Genomic DNA, 20170 nt, shown 5'->3' with positions numbered 1-20170 from the left:
TCCAAGGGAAAACCAAAAAGTGTTCTGTTCTTTACTTAATGCTTTTTCTGGATGTTTACAGATAAAAATAAGCATCTGAAGTTGCTTTCCCTACGTTTCTTAAATAGGAAGAAAAAAACTTCAGAGTAAAAAAGCACTAAACGGCTGAGCAGCATTTTCCTTGCGACAAGAACGTTTCTCATTTTAGAACTTGGCTGAGTGATTGCATTTAGCAGTGATGAAAGCGGTGCTTCTCTCAAGTTTTTAGTAAATGAGTGTACAGCTCCAGAAATCGCCCACTTATCTACCAAAATGCAAACTATCTTTGTCATGAACATCTATTTGACTTCCAGCACGTTGTCTGTGGCTTTTCATCTGTACTTTGGGAATTCTAGGCTTTGATGTCCTGAAAAAAACCTTTCTAAATGATTCATGTTGGTAGATCTCATTTTGCCAATTTATTTCTCATTTAACCACACATTTCTAACTGCATTTCTTGTGTGTGTGGTTGGTTTTTGGTGTCCATTCATTTGCTCTTTAGGGATTTGACCTTACTTCAAGAATGTTGTCGTCATCACAGCCTCCTGACAAGCTTAGCAATCATAGTCCTCCAATTAACAATTTATTTGAATATTGAGTTTTATTTATTCCATGGATTTACAGTACATGAATGTTGAGTTTATTTATAAAGTGAAAGTTTTATTTAACATATTTATATATCTAGAAGAAAAAAAACACAAGATTTTAAGATAAGCTACTTGTTTTACATACACCTAATTTTAAATAAGAAACCAAGTAATTATTGTGCAATATAAAACACATACTCTTTAAAAGTAACAAGTTATAGTTACTTTGAGTACTTTATCAAGAAACCGACTGGGAAAGTTTCAGTGTTTATAGTCTTTAAAAAGTTTGTAATGTGTGCATGTTTGTATGTGTGTATGTGTATTTATATATTTTCTATTGTATCAAAGTTGTTATGGTACCATTGTAATTAACAATATTTATATATGTTGATGTTATTTTATAACTCATCTCTTAAAGTACTAAATGTTTGAACAACTTCCTATTCTATTCTTGCCTTTTAACCAAAACCATTCCTTTTTTTTTTTTTAAATCAAATTTGCCTAAACCATTTCTTCAAAACCAATGAGACATGTAATCAAATTAGAAAGGCTTTCACCTGTTAGAGAAAAGAATCCTGGATTAAAATGTCTTTCTATAAATAGCTTTTATTTCAAACCCATTCCCTTAATATAATGTAAAATACAGCATGTGAATGTTATTCTTTCAGTTGCCTATTCATACTTTCTTCAGAATCGGTCACCTATTCAGCACTTTAATTTCCTGCCTTTGTGAACTGGAGTCTGAGACTAACAGCAGTTAGGATTTTGCAGTACTTTTAAGTTAAAACTTGCTCATGGTCTCCTGCAGTCCTGTGGCTGAACTGGGGGAAAGGGTGGGTGTGGATGGTACCCTGGCCATGCTTCTTTGGAGTAACCCAATGAATTGTCCAGGTAAATCAGAAATACGGAGGTGTTTTGTGGACTGTGCACAGTAGTGTCTGACTGGATATTGTGAAGACGAAGGACCTTAGACGGGGCAAGATCACCTCCATTAGGGGCAGAAGAGCCCTGCGAGGTGCAGGCCTGACTGAACGTCCTTCAGGCTAATCGTGCCGAAGAGGGCCTAGAGCAGACCCCCAGCCCAGCCGGCTGGGGCTGCGCTGCAGCCTCAGGACCTGCGTCCCTGGGTGTGTTTCCCGGGTCAGCTCCTGCTCCACACGGTCCTTCCCGCTTTGGGGAAAGGTAGAAGTGGAGAGTTAGGCGGCCAGGGAGTTCAGTGACAGGTCCACAGCTGGAGTGGGCCCGCTCTGACGCCGTGCAGGGGGGACCCGGGTAGGGGCTGGACTGCCAGGACAGAGGGGGCTAGACGCGGGAGTTCTGCTTTGCTGACCCCCCCCTCCCCCCCCGTGACAAGAACTGGACACTGGTTACTGAGTCGGTGAGGCTACCCTAGAAGGAAGAGCCACTGCACACTGGCCTCCCCTAGGGCCCAATATGCTATTTTTTTTTAAAACTTAAGATAAAACCCTCAATAGGACTGAGAGGTTATGCCTTCTTGTAAGAATAGAAGTTCTTCTGAATTTGAACTTGCCCAATTAGCAATTTAAGTAATTTAGTTAGTTGATTTTCTTTGCCGCTATCTATTTTTAAAAGTTGGCCATGCTTTATTACCTAATTGGAAAGCCTTCTTCTCAAGTGATTAAATTAGGAGGGCCTCTATAGACAAATCTATCTAGAAGTTCATATATCATTACCTGGTGGTTTGGGGTTTCTCAGCTCTATAACACAGACCTTAAAGACAATATTAAATTAAGCCTCTGATACCATCAGGGCTGACAGTCAGCTGAAAATGCATCTGTACCGCTCCGCTGGGCATTAAAAATATTGAGCTCTCCTCTTTGGAGCAAGTACCCAATTCCTGGGAGACAAAAAGTAAGTAAAAGATAGTAAGGGCAAATGGGTGCCACTGAAGCAGATTTTCATAAATGAGACAGAACTGATTGAGCCACAGACAGGACTGGGGAAACTGAAGAGCGGAGCAGGCTTTGGGCTGGGGCTGGGCTCCCTGTGGCAGATACTGTTGACCGCACAGTGGTCTTAGGAAGACTGGGGAGATAATCCATTACTAGAGGGAAAGGGCCCCCCGCCCAGGGCTGGGATGAGTAGTGCTGGTTCATCTAAGAATTGAGTATTGGTCTGTATACTTTCAGAGCATTTCAATATTTACTTTCCATTAAAATGTTTTTGGAAATATTTCCATGCCAACTCCCAATAGCCCCTTCCCCAAACGGTGCTTCCCCAGGCTCCGTTCCCTCCAAGTCCAGCAAGCAAAGAGCTTCTGTGCTTGGGCCCCACCAGTTTTGAAACATTTTGATCGCTGCACCTCAATATAGGGTTGCACAGACTGATAAAATGATCTAGATCAAAGGAGGCCTCTGGTTTTTAGAGATTTCCATAACTGATGCAACGGAATGTTGCCACTGGGAATGTTTGCATTAAAAGTGTACACTCTTATTCCCTTTAAGCTTAATCAGCATGCTTTTCTCAAGAAAACCTACTCTTTGCTAAATATCAGTCAGTACAGTTTTTCCCAGAATCTAGATCAAAAGACACAGTGGTGGACCTCAGACTGAATTCTGCTCACAGATAGGGGCTTATGATCTAAAACTCAGCCCCTCCCTCTAGGTGAACTAACCTGTTCTGAAAAGGTACCTTACATAACAGATCTGTCTCTGTCTTGTTCCGGGCCCGGGAATGTGAAATCTTTCATTCCTAGTGTCAGGATTTGTACTACAAATCTCTTCAGGTTTATTTTAAACAGAAATTAAAGTGGGTCTTTAAAGATCTTCATTGGAAGCAAATTCTTTGGTTGATGTCTTGAAGACCCATAGATATAAAATATTTGAACCCCTTAATGGAGAACAAAAGAGAAACTTACCTTTGCAATGATAATCTGTCTCTGAAGTTCTAGACCACAGTCCTCCTACAGGGTTTAAGAGAAGGATGCATTCATCTTTTTCACCTTCCCATTCTCTTCTACTGAAATCAAGTCCTGTTGAAGATTTTTAATTAACCCTAATTGCAGTTTGTTTTGATGTCTTTATTCTGTGAATGTATTCTAATTTTAGTCTCAGTGTATTCTGTTGCTGTTTTACACACATTTCACACATAAACACACACACACCTTGACATGCTATAGTTTATGATAGTACTTACCCCACAATGTGATCTAATGACAGTTACAGTAGCTTTTAGAACAGATCTTCTTATTAATGTCGTCTTGTCCAATAATGTTTAACCCTAAAGAGTCTCCTAAAAAATGGAAAAGCTAATGAATAAGTAGTGCTTAATTTCACCAGAGCCTTGACCAAAATAACTGCTCTTTTAAAATAAACTCAGTTATTGGAAGTTGGTGTTTCCTTCCAAGTAGAAGCAAATATTTTCATAACAGCACTTAGTATTAGACAGCTCTTATTACCTAAAACTAATTTCCTAGATTTTAAATGCTGCTCCTTTAAAGTACGACACATAGAAGATTGTTGTAAGAATACCTGCTCCAGCAGCAGGGGACACACACCTGCTATTTATGGTGTGGAACAGATGTGGCCTTGTGGCTTTAGACAGTTTTAAAGACTTTGATTTGATTATGTGTTCTAAGACAGATGTATCATCACTTTACTAACATTTGTAGACTAGTGCAAGATTCTAGGTTGATATTAAGATATCCTCATCTGTATTTTCATGGACCATCACTAGAAACTAATGATATAAACAAACTAATGTATAATTGGTTTGTGTTTCCTAACAGTCATCTTGCCAAAGCCATGATATAATATGGGGCCATACTTCATGGCGTGATTTTAAATTTGTTTTGTAGGTTATTCAAGTACCCACTAGTAATCTCCAGGATTATGTTTATATTGGATTCTGATTTTTCTGTTTAATTTTATCTTGCTTCAGCCTTAGCTTTTGGCTTCTCAGCCAAAATTATGTTGTTGCCAAACAGGTAGCTGTTAAGAACCTTGGCTTGCAAACTGGAAGAGTCAGAAGAGAAATCCTTTACAGAACTTGGCACGAGGCCTCTTTCATTGTATTATATCTAATTCCACCCCCTCAACTGAAGATCAAACATAGTTTAATGTGAACCCCTTCTATAAAGCCAGTCTTCCATTAACCTGCCAAAGCCTCTATTGGGGTTGATTATCCAAGCCTATTGTCCGAGGTGCGTGCCACTTGGCCACTGCCCGTTGTCCTTCAGAGTGGTGCGACCTGGGCTCAGCGAGGTTCAAGCCAACCCTGGGGGCAAAATGATCTTTCCGTTTTATTACCTGTTGTGATATAAAAGCAGGGCGACTGGCAAAATTAAAGCTAATGTAGAGCTGGCTGCACACTCACCTGCTCTAAGGCCACCTATGGGCTTGCTGCTTCCCCCGGGCTGGGCGCCCGTGGTCCTGAGCTCCCTGTCCTCCTGGAGAGCCTGGTCTCCGGCCACCCCACCAGTGGAGGCGCTAGGTGTGATGGTCTGCAGGGCCGCCCCGGGAAGAATCTAACGTCTTGCTTATGGTGACGTCTAGCTCGCCGCCTGCAGCTCAGCCCCTGGGAGAGCAGCGTGGTTAACAGGCTCCTGACGCCCACACACTCCTTCCTGGCCAGAAGCAAAAGCACAGCTGCCTTGTCTGGAGACGCAGGTAAAAAGCCAAAACGGGACTCCCCTGGGGAGGAAGCACCCCCCTTTGAAGCGTGTCTAAGCAGCCAGCATTCATCCTATCACATTTCAGTCTCCCCTGCCCTGTGCTTCCCTGCTCCGGGTAGAAGGGCTCTGGAAATGTGTGCCTTGATGTTGGGTTCGGCTGCTGGCACTGTTTCCTCTTCTGAGCCTGTAGCATCTTATCTGGACACTAGACGCCAGGCAGAGAAAGCACGTGCCTCCCTGCGAGCAGATGACCCCGGGTGCTTCTGTCTGCTCAGACACTTCCCAAAAAGTACCCCTTCCTACCTTTCTTTCTGCCCCTGCCTCTGAGAAGATGATCAAAGAAATAATTTCATGTTTAGTAATAACAGGTGGACTTGAGAATAAACTCAAAGCACGAGCCTATTATTTAAGCATAGCGTTTCTCACTGTGGCCCTGGGCTCGCCTTTTCTACACCTGCCTCTTATGTGTAATCGAGGAAAAATACCTTCCAAATCACCAAGAGTTGTGGAGGAGGCTAATTGTAGTACTGTTTGCTCAGTTCTTTGCACATATGTAAAACCTGCCAAGTCCTTGTTATTCTAATTAGCCATGACTCCTCTACTTGTTTCAAATGCAAATCATGCCTCAATGAGCAGTTAATTTAACGAGAAGTTCTAGAGCCTGTGTCTAGTTGGAAAGACGTACCAGGTCTTTGATAGCGTCTCAGTCGGTGAGCCAATTCAGGCTTCCCGTATATTTCTGGGCGCAGTTGGTATACCTGTGAGACCTGTCTGCCAGCCTTCATCTTGGGTAGTTAGGGAAGTACATACCCATACGGTCCCCTTTAGAAGTGTCCTCTTTATCAGTCATCCATGGTGGTTTTTATGATGTCTTTCATCTTCATTGCCCCCAAGAGCCCATGTGGATGAACTCTAATTCTCACAATGGCCCTGGGAAACAGGAAAGCAAGGGTATTCCCACCACCTACTGTGGTAAGCCAAGTGTGGTAGCAATAAGTGGCTTACACCAGAACCACCTGGAGAGGCAGTGGCCTGGGTCTTAACCTAACCAGTTCCACGTGTTCTGTAAAGTCACTTTCTTGTCATTAGAGCTGTCCCTTATTGCATCTGGGACTTTTCCAGAAGGAGAGGTATGGCCAATTTCAAAATAGTTTATTTTGTAGCCTACAAATTTGCTACTTTAATACAAGCCCAGAATGTTTTCATGCTCAGCTAATTGAAGAAGCTGCAAAACTGCTTTTCCATCCCATTTATTAATATGTAGTTGATGGCTGTCTTGCTTCTGAATCTCGGCATTGTACGTTGTTTTGTGTGGAAGGAGTGCCTCGCAGCTAGAAAACTGTCTTGCTTCCCTATTTCTGTCATCACTAACTCTTGTCAATTCTTTCACTCTTCCCCTAGTCTTTTCCAACATCATTCCCTCATTTTCCTCCCATGCTACTTGCACATTTTCCTACCTTCCTTTTTTGTTGACATGCTCAGTCAAGGTGCTTTTCCTCTGCTTACTGGCCCTTCTGTGCTTTGCAGCTTTCCATTCTCCTTTTCACATATGGCTACATTTAATTCATTTTAGTGTGAGCCACTGCACATCTTTGACTTCCCGGTTTTATTAATACATTCCCTAGATCATGGTTACCTATTGCATTGAAACAGCTTAAGCTTCATGAACCAAAACTCTTGATTTTTAAAAAATACCCGTGTGGAACTGTATTTGTGAATGTCTCTTCCAGTTATCCCGTCGAAAACACTTTTTCCATCACTTTTGGTTTTCCATCTGCTCCCCTCTATTTTCCTTTCTTGTTGTCCCATTTCAGTGTTGTCCGCCTGACTTTATCTTATTCCCAGTTGCCATTGGCAAGAGCGTGCTGTCCATCTGGAGCCCGCGTTATGTTAGCCGGTGGAAGCAGCCATCCTTCTGCCTATGGCCGGTGGTGATTGCAAACTCCCTGAGCATACCATAGAGCAATTGAGGGCTGGAAACCTGTCTTCCGCCTCTCCTTTGCTGCCCCTGCTTTGGGCTGACTTTTCCATGACCATTTTTTCACAAGACTTAAAATACACATGTTTATTAGAGCTCAGAATGAAATGCATAAAAGGCTTAGACTAATACCTGCTCATAGTGTTATTCCACTGTGCTCCTTTTCTGTTAGTCTCTGTGCTGCACTCCAGCTGTCTGATTGCCTGGCTTTCTTCTGCACCTGCTGTTTCTTACTGAACCTTTTGAAGGAGGTAGCTTCGTGAACACTTGCCACCAAGAGTAGGAGGAAATACAGATATTATACAAGACGACCTCAGATATTTCGATGAATGAATATTCATGTCTAATTAAACCATTAAACTTTGGGATATGGGGGACCTCTGGGAAAGAAATAATAACTATATATTACTCTTACTATTTCTTCAGGAGGGCAAACTTATTAGAAAAATTGATTTAAAGATTTCCAGTAGAAGTGGCTGTTCAGAACAGCAATGACTTCTGTGAAATAGTACACTTAGAAGGAATTTATAATGCTTATCTTAGCCAGAAGGTGAGCATTGAATGACGAAGTTTGAGGATTTTTGTGTAGACTGCATTCGAGGTGGTGTGAGGGCGCTGCCGTCCTGGGTTTACTATGTTCTTGGCCCTATAATAAAGGAGAGACAGGGAGGCATGATGAGTTTGCCTTAGGGCTTAATGATCTCAAGAACTGTGCCACAGATACCTCTTGGATTTGTTTTTCCCACTAGAGAAATAAATCTTATTTCTGTGCTACATTCCTTTTCCAGTGTCAAACTGAAGGCCTCAGAGCTGGCCTGTTTTCCAGAGGTTATTGACCCCTGGCCACATCCTGGCCCAAATCTGCCTCTTGGGTCCATTAATCCCACTCAAGTGCCTGTGCCAGGGGGTAGACCCCAAATGCACTTGATTGGCTTAGAAGGGTTTTGTGTTAATGAACTTGCTCCTTGTCTAGGAAATGCAGATGCTTTGTTGTAGCATCGTTTTCAAGTCATTTCCCCTGGGATCATGCTCCTTCCTCACAATACAAACAAACCTTCCTTCCCCATTTAGGCTGAAAGTAAAGCTCTGTGTCAATTCCCAAGTAAGACACATGCATTCTTGTGAGGAGAACTGAGGGGAAGCAAAGCCACCCGAAGAAAGTGGTGTATTTAAGAGAGAGCACATTCATGAATATGTGCTCTCATCTATTCCTGTCTGCAAATAAACCAAAAGAACAATTAAAGAACTTTAAATTTCTGTAATTCTGATATTAAGATTGCCACAAATTTACCTTGTGAACTTTGAATTTTAACTTATTAATGTATTTAATTTTAATTGATTGATACTACTACATTCAGCTGGCATAAAGGGCTCTTTGAAGGGTTACTACAATGAGTAGAGTTGGGTAAAATTTTATTACTTGGTCCAATCCAAATACATAGGATTCTCCTCAGTAGTCCTGTTTAATTCTTATTTTTTACATGGAAAGCAGAATTTCCCAATGAGATTTTAACATGAACCTTGGACTCTTAGTCCCCACACTTTTGATACCTACACAGGGTTATGTGAGTTCTTTAAAGACATGGTCGCTCAGAATAACTTGATTAACCAGTGTTCCTTTGAAGGTGGGTGGGCAGGAACTATGTGGTTTTTAAAAATTGATTAAGAAAATATTTCATCTTGATTAAAACTGCAGAATCTATTCATGATTCAACCTTATTTTTGCGTTTCTAACATTCTTGTGTTCTCTTCACCATTTCAAAAAACTATAACCCATCTCCCCATATGTTCTATTGCAGCTTCTTATGAACCACCAAATGCTTTGGCATTTGGGAAAATCCAGAAGCATGCATTTTATTTATCTTTAAATAGATGAAATATTTGCATATATCCCCCCCTAAAGTGATAGGTTATCCTTGAAACAAGTCTTAACATCTGGTAAGACTTGGTCACTTACCATTTTAAAAATTCAGTTGCTTTTTACCCCCAAAGGCTGTTGAACTTAACTCCTGAAATAGTTCTAGTACATCTTGCTTGCTTGCTTGCTTGCTCACCTCCTCTCTTTCCACCATCTCCTCCATCTTAAAGCTAATTAGGAGAAATCCAATTATAAACCTGGCCTTATATAAAATTACCATATGTCATTAAGGTAGCACTTTACCAGAACCGTCAGGTTATAGGAATATAAGGCCATTGTCTATGCTCCATTATCACTGGATTCCATCTATACCTTTAATCTGTATTTTAAGAGCCAAATAGCCAAGACTGTATTCCAGCTCTGCACATGCCTTCCTTCTGGACACATCGTAACTCTTAGGCCCGTGAGAAGAGCTGAGTTTGATGGTTCTGGGTACCTTTAGCTAATAACACCTTCTCCCCACTTTTCTCTCTATTTCTGCTTCACTGCTCTTCCTGAACCTGCTTTTGGCTTTCCTTCACCTGCTCCTCTGGCACTCTTGTGTGTAAACAATCACCTGCACCCTAGTTATCCCCATTTGTCCTCGTTCAGCATCTTGCAGCCCCATCAACATCATGCCCTACAAAGCTGCACTCTCTAGAAATCCCATGGATCGACCCAGGCTCTTTGTGACTGCCCCCGGGGGCCCTGCGCGCAGGAGGACCATCCCAGGCATGGCGGTGAGTGGCGGTGGGTGCAGCCGGGCACACCTGCGAACCCTTTCGAACTTTCGAGGAGCTGGCTGAATTCTAAGTGTGGTTCACCAAAAAACAAGATCAAGAGCGTTTATCTGCTTAGCCGGTCCCTGCCATGGCCCACATCATAAAGATAGTGAAAAAGCATTTTGAAAACACTAGTTATTTGCTAAGTACTTAATTCTTGAAAGGAGATCAGGCTGCATTATAAACTCAAATTTTGCTAAGCAAAGAATATGATTTGTATTGGCAAGGTCGCTGGGCTACTGTGAATTTTCACCATGCTATAAATGCAGTGAGGTAACTTGGCTTGCCTCATCTTGGGATCTTTCGTCTTGATTTTAAACTGTGATTATTTTGTATCTGTTGAAAGATACAGAGGTTGGCCTTAAGACATTGGTCTTTAGTTTTAAAGGATTCACCAGTCCGAGTTCTCACTGCTTCTCTCCCATGACAATACCATTAATGAAAGGCTGGAACAATGTTTTTAAATCCTAACTTCCCAGTGCAATTAAGATTTATAAAGCTGATGGACACTCAAAAGGATGCTGCTTAAACCTTTGAGGATAATTGAGGGTTGTGAAAGTTTGAGGATTTTGCCTATAGGCAATTTTCATTAAAGCCCCTTCAGGCTTTTAGGAATCAGTGTTTAATTCATGACTGAGTCAGACCTCCAGCCCTTTAAGCCAAAGGTGAAAATTCCTTTGATGTCTGCTGAGTTTAATTCATTAGTATGTTGGTACTTCAGAGATCTCAGCTGTGGCCAAAAAGCAATCGTTAAACAGAACAGCTTTAGCCCCAAACACTGCATACTAGTTGGGGAGGGAAAAAGAAGATTTACCAGGGAAAAATTTCTTGTCAAGGATAAAAACAAAAATTAGCCTTCCATGAGGGAAGGATGAGACCGCCTCCTGGCCAGGAATTCAGTGAAACAGATTTGTCATCACTTGACCCAAGCCTCCACTTTCTTCATAGGTTTTCTTTCTTTTTGCCTTCCTCTTTCCTTATTTGGTCTGTTGGCCATCTTTTTCCTCTTTATACCCAAATCCTTAGGCAGATATCTGTTGTCTGGAAATAAGTCCGGCAGTCATTCACACCTCAGTGCTGTGCATCCAGCTCAGTAGCAGTTTAGCCCCTTATGGCTTTTGAGCCCTCAGGGTGTGGCAAGATTGATTAACTGAATTTTAAAATTTAATTAATTTAGATTTAAATTCAAATAGCTACTATTGAGCACTTGGAATGTGTTTAGTGAGCCTAATTACTTTCGATCTAAAGTCAGATAGCCACAAGTGGCTAATGGCCACTATATTGGAAAATATAGACCGTTTCCATCATCACAGAAGGTTCTGCCTTGGAGTATCTGTCAGGATATTATGTATTCTAAACCTTACCTCTAGTTACAAAACCAAAGCCTTTCTCCTGCTGGTCGGTGGTGCCTGGTTTTGAGTACGGGACCCCTCTAAGACCTGAGACGGTATTGAGTTACCCGTTTTGCCAGGGGCAGTGGGGTGTCTTGCCCCTCTCTGAGGTTGGGAGTGCTCCAGAAAACAGTCCAATTCACCGACGGAGACAGACTGCTGTGTCTGCTTCCCCCGGCCCGCCCCCAGCCTCGTGGGACGTGGATGTGTAGACCACTGCCTTTTCCCTCTGGTCAGGACGGGAATCGGGAGCACCCATCACCCGTGTGGTCCCTACCGAAACCAATGCTCCTTAAAAGATTTAAGGGGTAAAAAAGTCCACCTGCCCAGGAGGGTGTTCTCTACAAATATGAAAAGCTACATCAAGAATGAAACAGCCTGAGAGTAAAGGGTCTAAAAAATGGAGGCAATCATCTCCATTACAGAGCATTTCTTCAAGCTGCCCGTCCCCTGCATCCCCTCCCCCAGGTGACTAAAGGGAGGTCAACTCTAGGAGAAAAGGGTCATTGATGCAATGGTTTTTAATAAACAGACCCTCTAGAGGTTGTACACTCTGTATGTAGATTCATTCCCTGATTCCTGTATTACCAAGGCACAGATGATGCAATTTATTCCCTAAAAACCCCACATCACAAATTGCCCTTCCTGATTTATTTTCCCGTTCAGCTCTCTCCTGGATCTGATTACAGCCAAATTAAACTATTTGTCCTTTTTTTTGTGGGTGGCAGGGGAGTGGACGCCTCTGGCGGTGCTTTGCCCAAGCCTCTGGAAGGGACTCTGAGGGCAATAAAAGGGAAAGGAAAGAGTAGAGGAATTGAGTCTTGAGCAGAGCGGAAGGGAAGAGGCCCACTGCCAGCATGTTTGCCCCGAGGCTGCGCCTTCCCTTGCACCCTTGCAGTCTGGTTTCCTGCAAGGGCCGCACAGAATGAAGGATTGACTTGGGTGTCCACACAGGTGCCGCCAGCAGTTTTCCAATCTCATCCCATATTTTAAAGGAACAAGCTGGGAAAGTTTCAGATGCTTGGAATGAGGCTGCTTGGCCCCGTGCAGTTTTTTCCTTGGTTGATTTTAGAATCTCAGAACCCTCCTCTGGGCTTTGTCCCAACCTAGGAAAAGTCTCGTCTCTCCGGCTGAGTTCCTCACTGGGGGGCAGAAGAGAGCTGATGTTTTGGCCCACCTTTAATTTTAGATGCACCTTGGGTAAAAAAGAGTAAAAATAGGTGAAATTCTTCCCCTTTGGCCTGGCTTTTTCATCAAGGGCAAGAGGACATTCGGTGAGGAAGGACCTGTTTCTTTGTCATCAACAAGAAGAAAAAAGTGAATTAATGTCTGATATACCAGAAACATAAATTTTTAAAAAGGAGAGGGAGACAGGTATGGTTTGTCTCAGGGATAGAAACAAGAAAAATCATAAAGAATGAGATAATTGTGTGTTTTTAATTAAAAGGAAAGAATAAAACCTGGAAATGACAGTTTATTTTGACATTTGTGTGGGGTACAGCAGCCTAGGAGAGATTTTGCTTCAGTAATTAGAGACTCAAAGTATACGTCCTTTCTAAAAATATCTTTTTTTTTTCTTTTTACAAGTTTAATTCCAAACCACATACCCAGAAACTTATTTTTAGGATTGGCATTGAGTTAATTCAGTTCTAAGACTCCATTTTAAACTTGCAAGAGCCTTTTGTCAGGTTGATGGGGTATTGTGACAGTTAAGAGAATTCCCAACGTTAGAGGCCTTAGATGGATTGCAGCCCCATGGGGATGTGTGACTGCAGGTGCCGTGCTCATGTTAAAATCTAATGACTGTGTTTCTCTACACTCAGGGCCAGAAGAGAGAGAGAGAGAATGCCCCCTTCCACCTGCCAGCGGGCGTTAGAAGGGCTCTGTCTCCATCTAATCCCAAAGCAAGGGCCCCAGGTGCCTCCCGACTTTGGTAAGTGGAACGTAAGGGGCAGCCTGGCTCGTGCTGAGCTAGGGAAGCACAGGTGCCCCTTCCTCGAAAAGGAGCTGCACTCGCTACACTGTTGAACACTGTCGTGTGTGACAGCAGTCCTCAAGGGAGGGAAAAAGAGAAGTGGAAGGGGCTCTAAAGTGAACATCCCCCTGCCCTCACCAGCTGCAGGTCACATGCGGCTCCCTGTCTTCATTTCCTTTCCACCTGCTGTGCTTTGGGGCCATTGCGTGGTCAAGAGGGGACGCAGGGGGAAGCGTACTTGGCCCCATGGTTAGGGTGTCCGCCTTCCACATGGGAGGTCCACGGTTCAAACCCCGGGCCTCCTTGACCCGTGTAGAGCTGGCCCATGCGCAGTGCTGATGCACGCAAGGAGTGCCGTGCCACGCAGGGGTGTCCCCCGTGTAGGGGAGCCCCACGCGCAAGGAGTGCGCCCCGTAAGGAGAGCCGCCCAGCGCGAAAGAAAGTGCAGCCCGCCCAGGAATGGCGCCGCACACATGGAGAGCTGACAAAACAAGATGACAGCAATAAAAAGTAACACACATTCCCCTGCCACTGACAACAACAGAAGCGGACAAAGAAGAAGACAAGAAGACGCAGCAAACAGACACAGAGAACAGACAACTGGGGCGGGGGGGAAAGCAGAGAGAAATATATCAATCAATAAAAAACTAAAAAAAAAAGAGGGGATGCAGGAAGGGCCTGCCGGGCTGGTTCCGTGTCCCCTTCCCTGAGCCGCGCTTGCTTCTGCCCAGGCTGCCGTCCAAGTCCTTTCCTCATTTGCCTGGCACTCCCAGACCGTCGTCCTCCCTGACCCTCGGCTCCGCCAAAGCGGCTCCTGCTCGGGGGCGGCCACCGTCCCCCGGCAACATCCGCCCCGTCAAGAGAGAAGTCAGAGCGGAGCCCGAGACGAAAGACCCAGAGAAGGAGGCGGAGAAAGCCGCCAGCGAGCCCCCGCTCAAGGGCCGCACGCCTTTAGTGAAGGTAGAAGAAGCCCCCGTCGAAGAGGCGACCCCCGTGGGACCCGAGGCTGCCCCAGGTAAGAGTCACCTGGGGAGGGGTCTCGGGTGGGGGCTGGGGTGGGACACACACTTGCTCTCTTTCTCCTGCACCGCTTTTACTTGGCATTTTATTTTTCTTAATGAAGACTTGGAAATTTACTCTGCAGCTAAGTTTGGAACTGTAAGTATAATTTTCTCAGCTATAAAGATGGTAGAATCGTATGCCCAAAGGCCGACCTTTGGAGCCACGGCATGTTTCTTCAGGCCTGGTTTCCGTGTCCTCTTATCAGCTGAGACCAGCGTCTCACAAAATGTGCCATTCAGAGCCCCGCAGGGTCACCTGTAGTGTCAAGCGGGAGTCAGGGCCTGGGGAAGAGCTTAGCTGGGTGGCTCGGGATCAGGGTCTCTGATGACGCTGCAGGCGAGCCGTCCTCTGGGGCTGGCGGTGTGGAGGATGCTCCTGTGGCTGTTGGCTGGAGGCCTCAGTTCAGTGTCTCCGTGGGGTAGCTCCGTGTCCTCACGGAGTCCCCCAGAGGGAGTGATCCAGTCGAGAGTGAGAAGGAAGCCACAGTGACTCCAAGGTCACACGCCAGCATTTCTGCCGCGGTCTGATCAGGAGACACGAGCTCATCCTCATGGGGTGGGGAAGAATTAGTTTCCACCTTTTGCTGGGAGGAATTTCACAGGATTTGTGGAATTTTTTATACCACCACTTCTGTGAAGTTTCAAAATCCAAATCCCTGGGCCCTACCTGTGACCGACGAAATCAGCCCTTGGGGGGTAGACCCCGGCCTCAGGAATCCTAAGCTTGCCAGCTGGTCCTTATGTTGGGTTGTCATTCATCAGCCAAGGGAGTGCTGATGCCGAATACCAGAAATCTCTTGGCTCTTATCAAGGGTATTTATTTGGGGTAGGAGCTGACAGTTACTAGGCCATGAAGCATAAGTTACTTCCCTCACCTAAATTTGTTTCCGCGTGTTACAGCAAGATGGCTGCCAACAGCTGTAAGGGTTCAGGCTTCTTGGGTTCCTCTCTTCCCAGGGCTCCATTTCTCTCCAGGCTCAGCTGCTGTGCTCTCTCCACAAGGCCAGCTATAGACTGTCAGGTGAACAGCTCTGTCTCCCTAGGGCTTCTGCCACGTCTAAGGAGCTGTCTCTATTCCTCTATGTTCTTTTCCTGTGTGTTCACTTCCCAGGCTCCAGCTCAAAAACTCCAGCATCAAATTTCCAACTAACCCTTCTGCTCTGCCATGTAGTTTTATCTGGTGGGTGGGGACTCAATGTCCTACTGACGTGGTCCAAATAAAGCCTTAATCATTATTTAATCAAGTAAAAGTAAAATCTCTGAATCTAATACACTCTAATATGCCCAGAGGAAAAGACAATTTATAAACATAAACCAATATTTCTTTTTGGAATCCATCAATAATATCAAACTGCTACAGGTTGGCAGATAAAATAAAGGACGGTTATATCTGGCGACCCTAATCTCACACATCGAGTTTAAGGGCCACTGGCTTATTAGCCTATGTGCTTGAAAGAGGTCAGAATTTTTTCCAAAAGGCCCAGTGGATCTCATCTCTGCCAAACTAACCAGGTGCTATTTAGAAGTTTAAAACCACCTAGAGCTGGGAATTCAGTATTTCTTATTGAAAATTGTCTTCATTTGCGAGTTTTTTCCTCAAGACTTCATTTGAAGATAGACTGTAGGGGCTGAGAAAGAATAGATGATTCAAGACAGAAGTAAGTGTTGTCAGAGAATCTAAGAGTCCCGTGGTTTTTTGCACAGAAAGTGGGAGAAGAGAAGGGCTGAAGAGTGGCATGGACGTAAAGAAAAACCTGAGTAGGCAGAGGGGAAAGGTCAGTGGACAGAAGCAGCCAGTCCGGTCGGCTGTCAAAGGTCGCTCCCCACCATGGGTACCTGGGTCTGGCACAGAATCAGGCATTTCTTTGTGGGGTCTCTGCTGCACCTGCTCACTAGGCCAATGTCCCAGATCCAAATAATGTGAGGAACTTCTGCTCCTTGCATCTTAGCCTCAGGACGCACAGTGCAGAGGCCCTGGGCTCCTCCCATCCTCCATCTGGAGGCAGCTTTGGGTAGGCTGAAGGGGCCTCTTCTTTGGTGCCATCTCTCCAGCCTGATCCTGGGCTCCTGGCTCAGATGCTGAAGATGGTTCTAGAAGGGCTTCCCTGCCCTGGGAACACACAGCTGCCAAAGAGCAGGAGCTTTTAAAATAGAAGAGCTTGTCTGCTTTTTGCTCAGTGTGCAACTTCCCACAGAATCCCGCGCTCACTCAGCACATCCTACAGCCTCGGTGGCAAGGCGTCGCCTCGTTCGGTTGTCAGCCTTACACACGTGGCTCTTTTTGTTATCTGTTGCTTGGTGACAGAGAGAAGAGAGTAAAACTGAAATCACACAGCAGTAGACGACCCCTTTCTTCCAGAACAGTGGGGTGTGGGGATGTTCGTTTTTGTTTCGTCCTTTGGCTTTTGTTTCCAGCTGCTTTTCTCCTTGTACCAGTTTGTCCAGCTGCCCCAGCCCTGGCCCCCGCCCCGTCACCCGCCAGCGCTGCCACCAGGACCTCCGCGGGCACCACCGACCCGGAAGAGGCCACGAGGCTGCTGGCCGAGAAGCGCCGGCTGGCTCGGGAGCAGCGGGAGAAGGAGGAAAGGGAGAGGAGGGAGCGGGAAGAGCTGGAGAGGTAAGGGCAGCGCCAGGCAGAGGGGACAGTGGCTGCAGAGGGCAGACCAGTGGACCAGCTGATTCAGACTTGCCCCAGGCGGCAGTCCTCTATGCCCCTTTGTAAAACCCCATGTTTTTGTGATAGCACAGCAGCATCATGTGTGACGACATACAGAGTGGAGAACTGTTTAAAGAAAAACAGTGTAGGTAATCCTACAGCTTTTCATCGTGTGTGCGTTTGGGTGGTCCTTTCTCATGCCATATGCAGCGTGTGTGTATTTATGTAGTCAGAGCCACAATCCGGGTACGGCGGGCAGCGTAACCTCTCTCCAGTCTCCTCGTAGCCGCGTTGACTTTCTGATGACATGCATCTTAAGGCTCACACTGAGGAGTCTTGTCTTCCTCCCAGACCAGGCTCTCCCCAGGTGGCTGGTGGGACAGCCCAGGGTCCCAGGCGTGCCCGCCAGGCAAACACGCCAGGGCCAACAGGCTGCTGTCAGGAGAAGGGCGCCCACCCCCGTGCTGGCAGCTGCCTGCCCCTGCTTGGTCCCCCGGGCTCTTCCTGTCCTGGGGAGCAGCTGGGGCCCAGTGCCCTCATGCCAGATAAGAGCACTGTGCCTTTAGGGATTCATTTGCGAAGACTTCCTCTTTGCTTTGGCTTCAGATCGTTGCCAAAACGGCACATTATGGGATTAAACCATTCTCAGCCTTAAAGTTCTGTTGCAAATCCTGCTTGGGCGGGGTGTGGGGGGGGCCAAGCTCTTTTCAGATTTTTAGTGGTCGTGCTTTGCTCCTGTTGACCCCAGGTGCCCTCGAGGCCGGGAGGAGGAGAGGGCCAGGCAGGGTCTCGCGTTCGCCGCAGGACAGTGCTGGCGCATCCCAAAGGGAAGGTTCTGTGCCAGGCGTCTCAAAGGCAGCGCCCACGCGGCCCCCTCCTCACACCCCGGCCTCCGCCCCAGTAGCTCCCCGTGGGTCTCCATTCCAGGCAAAAGAGAGAGGAGCTGGCCCAGCGGGCGGCCGAGGAGAGGACGCGGCGGGAGGAGGAGGCCCAGCGGCTGGACGCCGAGCAGGCCCGCGCGCAGGAGGAGCAGCTGCGGCGGCAGGCCGAGGAGCGGGAGCAGCGCGAGCGCGAGGAGCAGCTGCGCGCCCAGAAGCAGGTGCGGCCTGGCCTGTGGCCTGCGGGGCTCAGGGAGGGCGGTGGGAGGGCCCGCGGCCTGCCAACTGCTCTTCCTCTTTAGAAAGAAGAAGAAGCGCGCGTCCGGGAGGAAGCGGAGAGGGCCCGGCAGGAGCGGGAGAAGCATTTCCAGAAGGAGGAGCAGGAGCGCCTGGAGAGAAAGAAGGTAGCCGCGTCTGCCCAGAAGCCGGCGCCTTGTTCCCAGCGCCGCGTAGCCTGGTGGGGCCTAAGGACCAGGGAAGAGCTCTGTGCTGGGGGCTTAGCCCGACAGAAATGTAACGCTCAGGATTCTAGAGGCGGAAGCCCCAGATCCAGTGTGGGCAGGGCGCTGGCCCCTCGCAAGCTTCCAGGGACCACCCTTCCCAGCCTCTTCCTCTTCCGGGGCCTGGGCTCCACTCCCCTCCTCAGTCTCCGCAGGGCCACTCTCCCTGCGCCACATTTCCCACCTTTTTTTTTTTAAGTACTCCTTTTTTTTTTTTTTAATTTATTTCTCTGCGCTTCTCCCCCCACCCCCGTTGCCTGCTCCTTGTGTCCTTTCACTGTGTGTTCTTCTGTATCTGCTGGCATTCTCCAGCAGCACCCAGAATCTATGTGTCTTTTTTGTTGCGTCATCTGGCTGCGTCAGCTCTCCATGTGTACAGCACCTCTCCTGGGCAGGCTGCACTTTATCCTCATGGCATCTCACCTTGCGGGGCGCACGCCTTGCGTGTGGTTCTCCCCTACGTGGGGGACACCCCTGCATCACATAGCATTCCTTGCACACCGCAGCACTGCGCGTGGGCCAGCTCACCACACGGGTCAGGAGGCCCAGGGGGTCAAACCCGGGACCTCCTATATGGTAGGCGGGTGCTCTGTCAGTTGAGCCACACCCGCTTCCCAACAGGTTTCCCTCTTCTTGACTAAGGACACCAGTGGTACTGGATTTAGGGCCCCCTGTGTCCTAGGACCTCATCTCAACTCGGCTGCATCTGCATGGGGCCCCAGGTGGACATGGGCTTGGGGGAGACACTATTCAACCCAGTGCAGACACATTTCATCAAAAAGCAAAGGTGTCCTCCCCGTTCCAGATAAACCGGCCTAGCTCTCAGTGCTAATTCTCTCCCCCAGAGAAGTCCCACTCCGTGTTTCGGCTTTCACCACCACAGTTCCTTCTGCTCCCTGCAGCTTAAGCCAGTTCCAGCGCTTCCAAATCGCTGCACTTAAGGCACATCAGTGCCTTTTATATTTTCCTAGAATAACCTGCTCTGTGCTTCACCTGTGGAATGTGTCAGGCTGGCTTGCTTTCTGTAACTGATCCTTTTGCCCACTTCTTGTAGCGACTTGAAGAGATTATGAGAAGAACCAGGAGAACAGAAGCTGCAGATAAGGTATTGAGATGGCCATTTTCTAACTGGTCTTGTGGACTTTTTTTTTTCTTTTCTTTACTTTTAGATGTCACTTAAACTTTTAATTTTTTAATTTTTGTTTTTCCGGCAGAAAACTGTTGACCAGAGAAATGGAGATCTAGTTAAGGGAACTGTCACTGAAGAAACAGGTATTTATTTCAATGATGTCAAATCATTCAAAACTTAGAATCTTTGAGGTAACTCTAAAGATCAAGATATTCATTGACTGAGTGGGGAAAAAAGATATTCATAGACCCTCAGAAGTGTAAGTGTGTGTTATCTGGTCCATACATTTTCAGCTAATGTGAAGCTCTTTCTAGTGTCGCTTGCAGATGATTTTTCAGTATTTGGTTATACTCTAATAGAGTGTTTAATATATGAATTTATTCCAGATAAGCATATTTGTGTGTGCATATATTATATGTGTATTTGTACATATCTGTGTAGGTATGTATGTTGTATTTATATATATATATATATACACACACACATATACACAGGTGTTTATTCGCAGGATCAGAACTTTCCTTTGAGTTCATAAAATTAAATTCCATTTGCTATGTATTATCTGCTAAAGTAACATGGATTTATAGCTCTCTTGAAGACTTTAACTTTATGCATTTGACAACTTGTACATGTGACAGTTCTGAAAACAGGGTCTAAACTTTTATTTCATTTAGTTCTGCCTTTG

At 46.1% G+C, this 20170-nt stretch overlaps 1 protein-coding gene across 8 annotated transcripts in view; it reads left to right on the top strand.

Moving 5' to 3' along the window:
• Nucleotides 1-20170, top strand: part of MAP7 (microtubule associated protein 7) — a 203871-nt gene that overhangs the window by 162775 nt on the left and 20926 nt on the right. For 4 of the 8 annotated variants that reach the window (XM_071218686.1, XM_071218685.1, XM_058307539.2 and 1 more), the window contains 9 exons: nt 5120-5233; nt 9702-9853; nt 13110-13219; nt 13993-14276; nt 16759-16939; nt 17906-18077; nt 18159-18260; nt 19411-19461; nt 19571-19628. In XM_071218686.1, the coding sequence (XP_071074787.1) occupies nt 5120-5233; nt 9702-9853; nt 13110-13219; nt 13993-14276; nt 16759-16939; nt 17906-18077; nt 18159-18260; nt 19411-19461; nt 19571-19628 (1224 nt within the window). The remainder of the gene's footprint in view (nt 1-5119; nt 5234-9701; nt 9854-13109; nt 13220-13992; nt 14277-16758; nt 16940-17905; nt 18078-18158; nt 18261-19410; nt 19462-19570; nt 19629-20170) is intronic. The other 4 variants (XM_058307540.1, XM_058307538.1, XM_071218684.1 and 1 more) reach the window with 1 other exon arrangement.

The sequence above is a fragment of the Dasypus novemcinctus genome, chromosome 11 (assembly GCF_030445035.2).
Source record: "Dasypus novemcinctus isolate mDasNov1 chromosome 11, mDasNov1.1.hap2, whole genome shotgun sequence".
Taxonomy (NCBI): Eukaryota; Metazoa; Chordata; class Mammalia; order Cingulata; family Dasypodidae; genus Dasypus; species Dasypus novemcinctus.
Note: the sequence above shows the minus strand (reverse complement) of the source record. Positions and strands in the feature narration are given on the sequence as shown.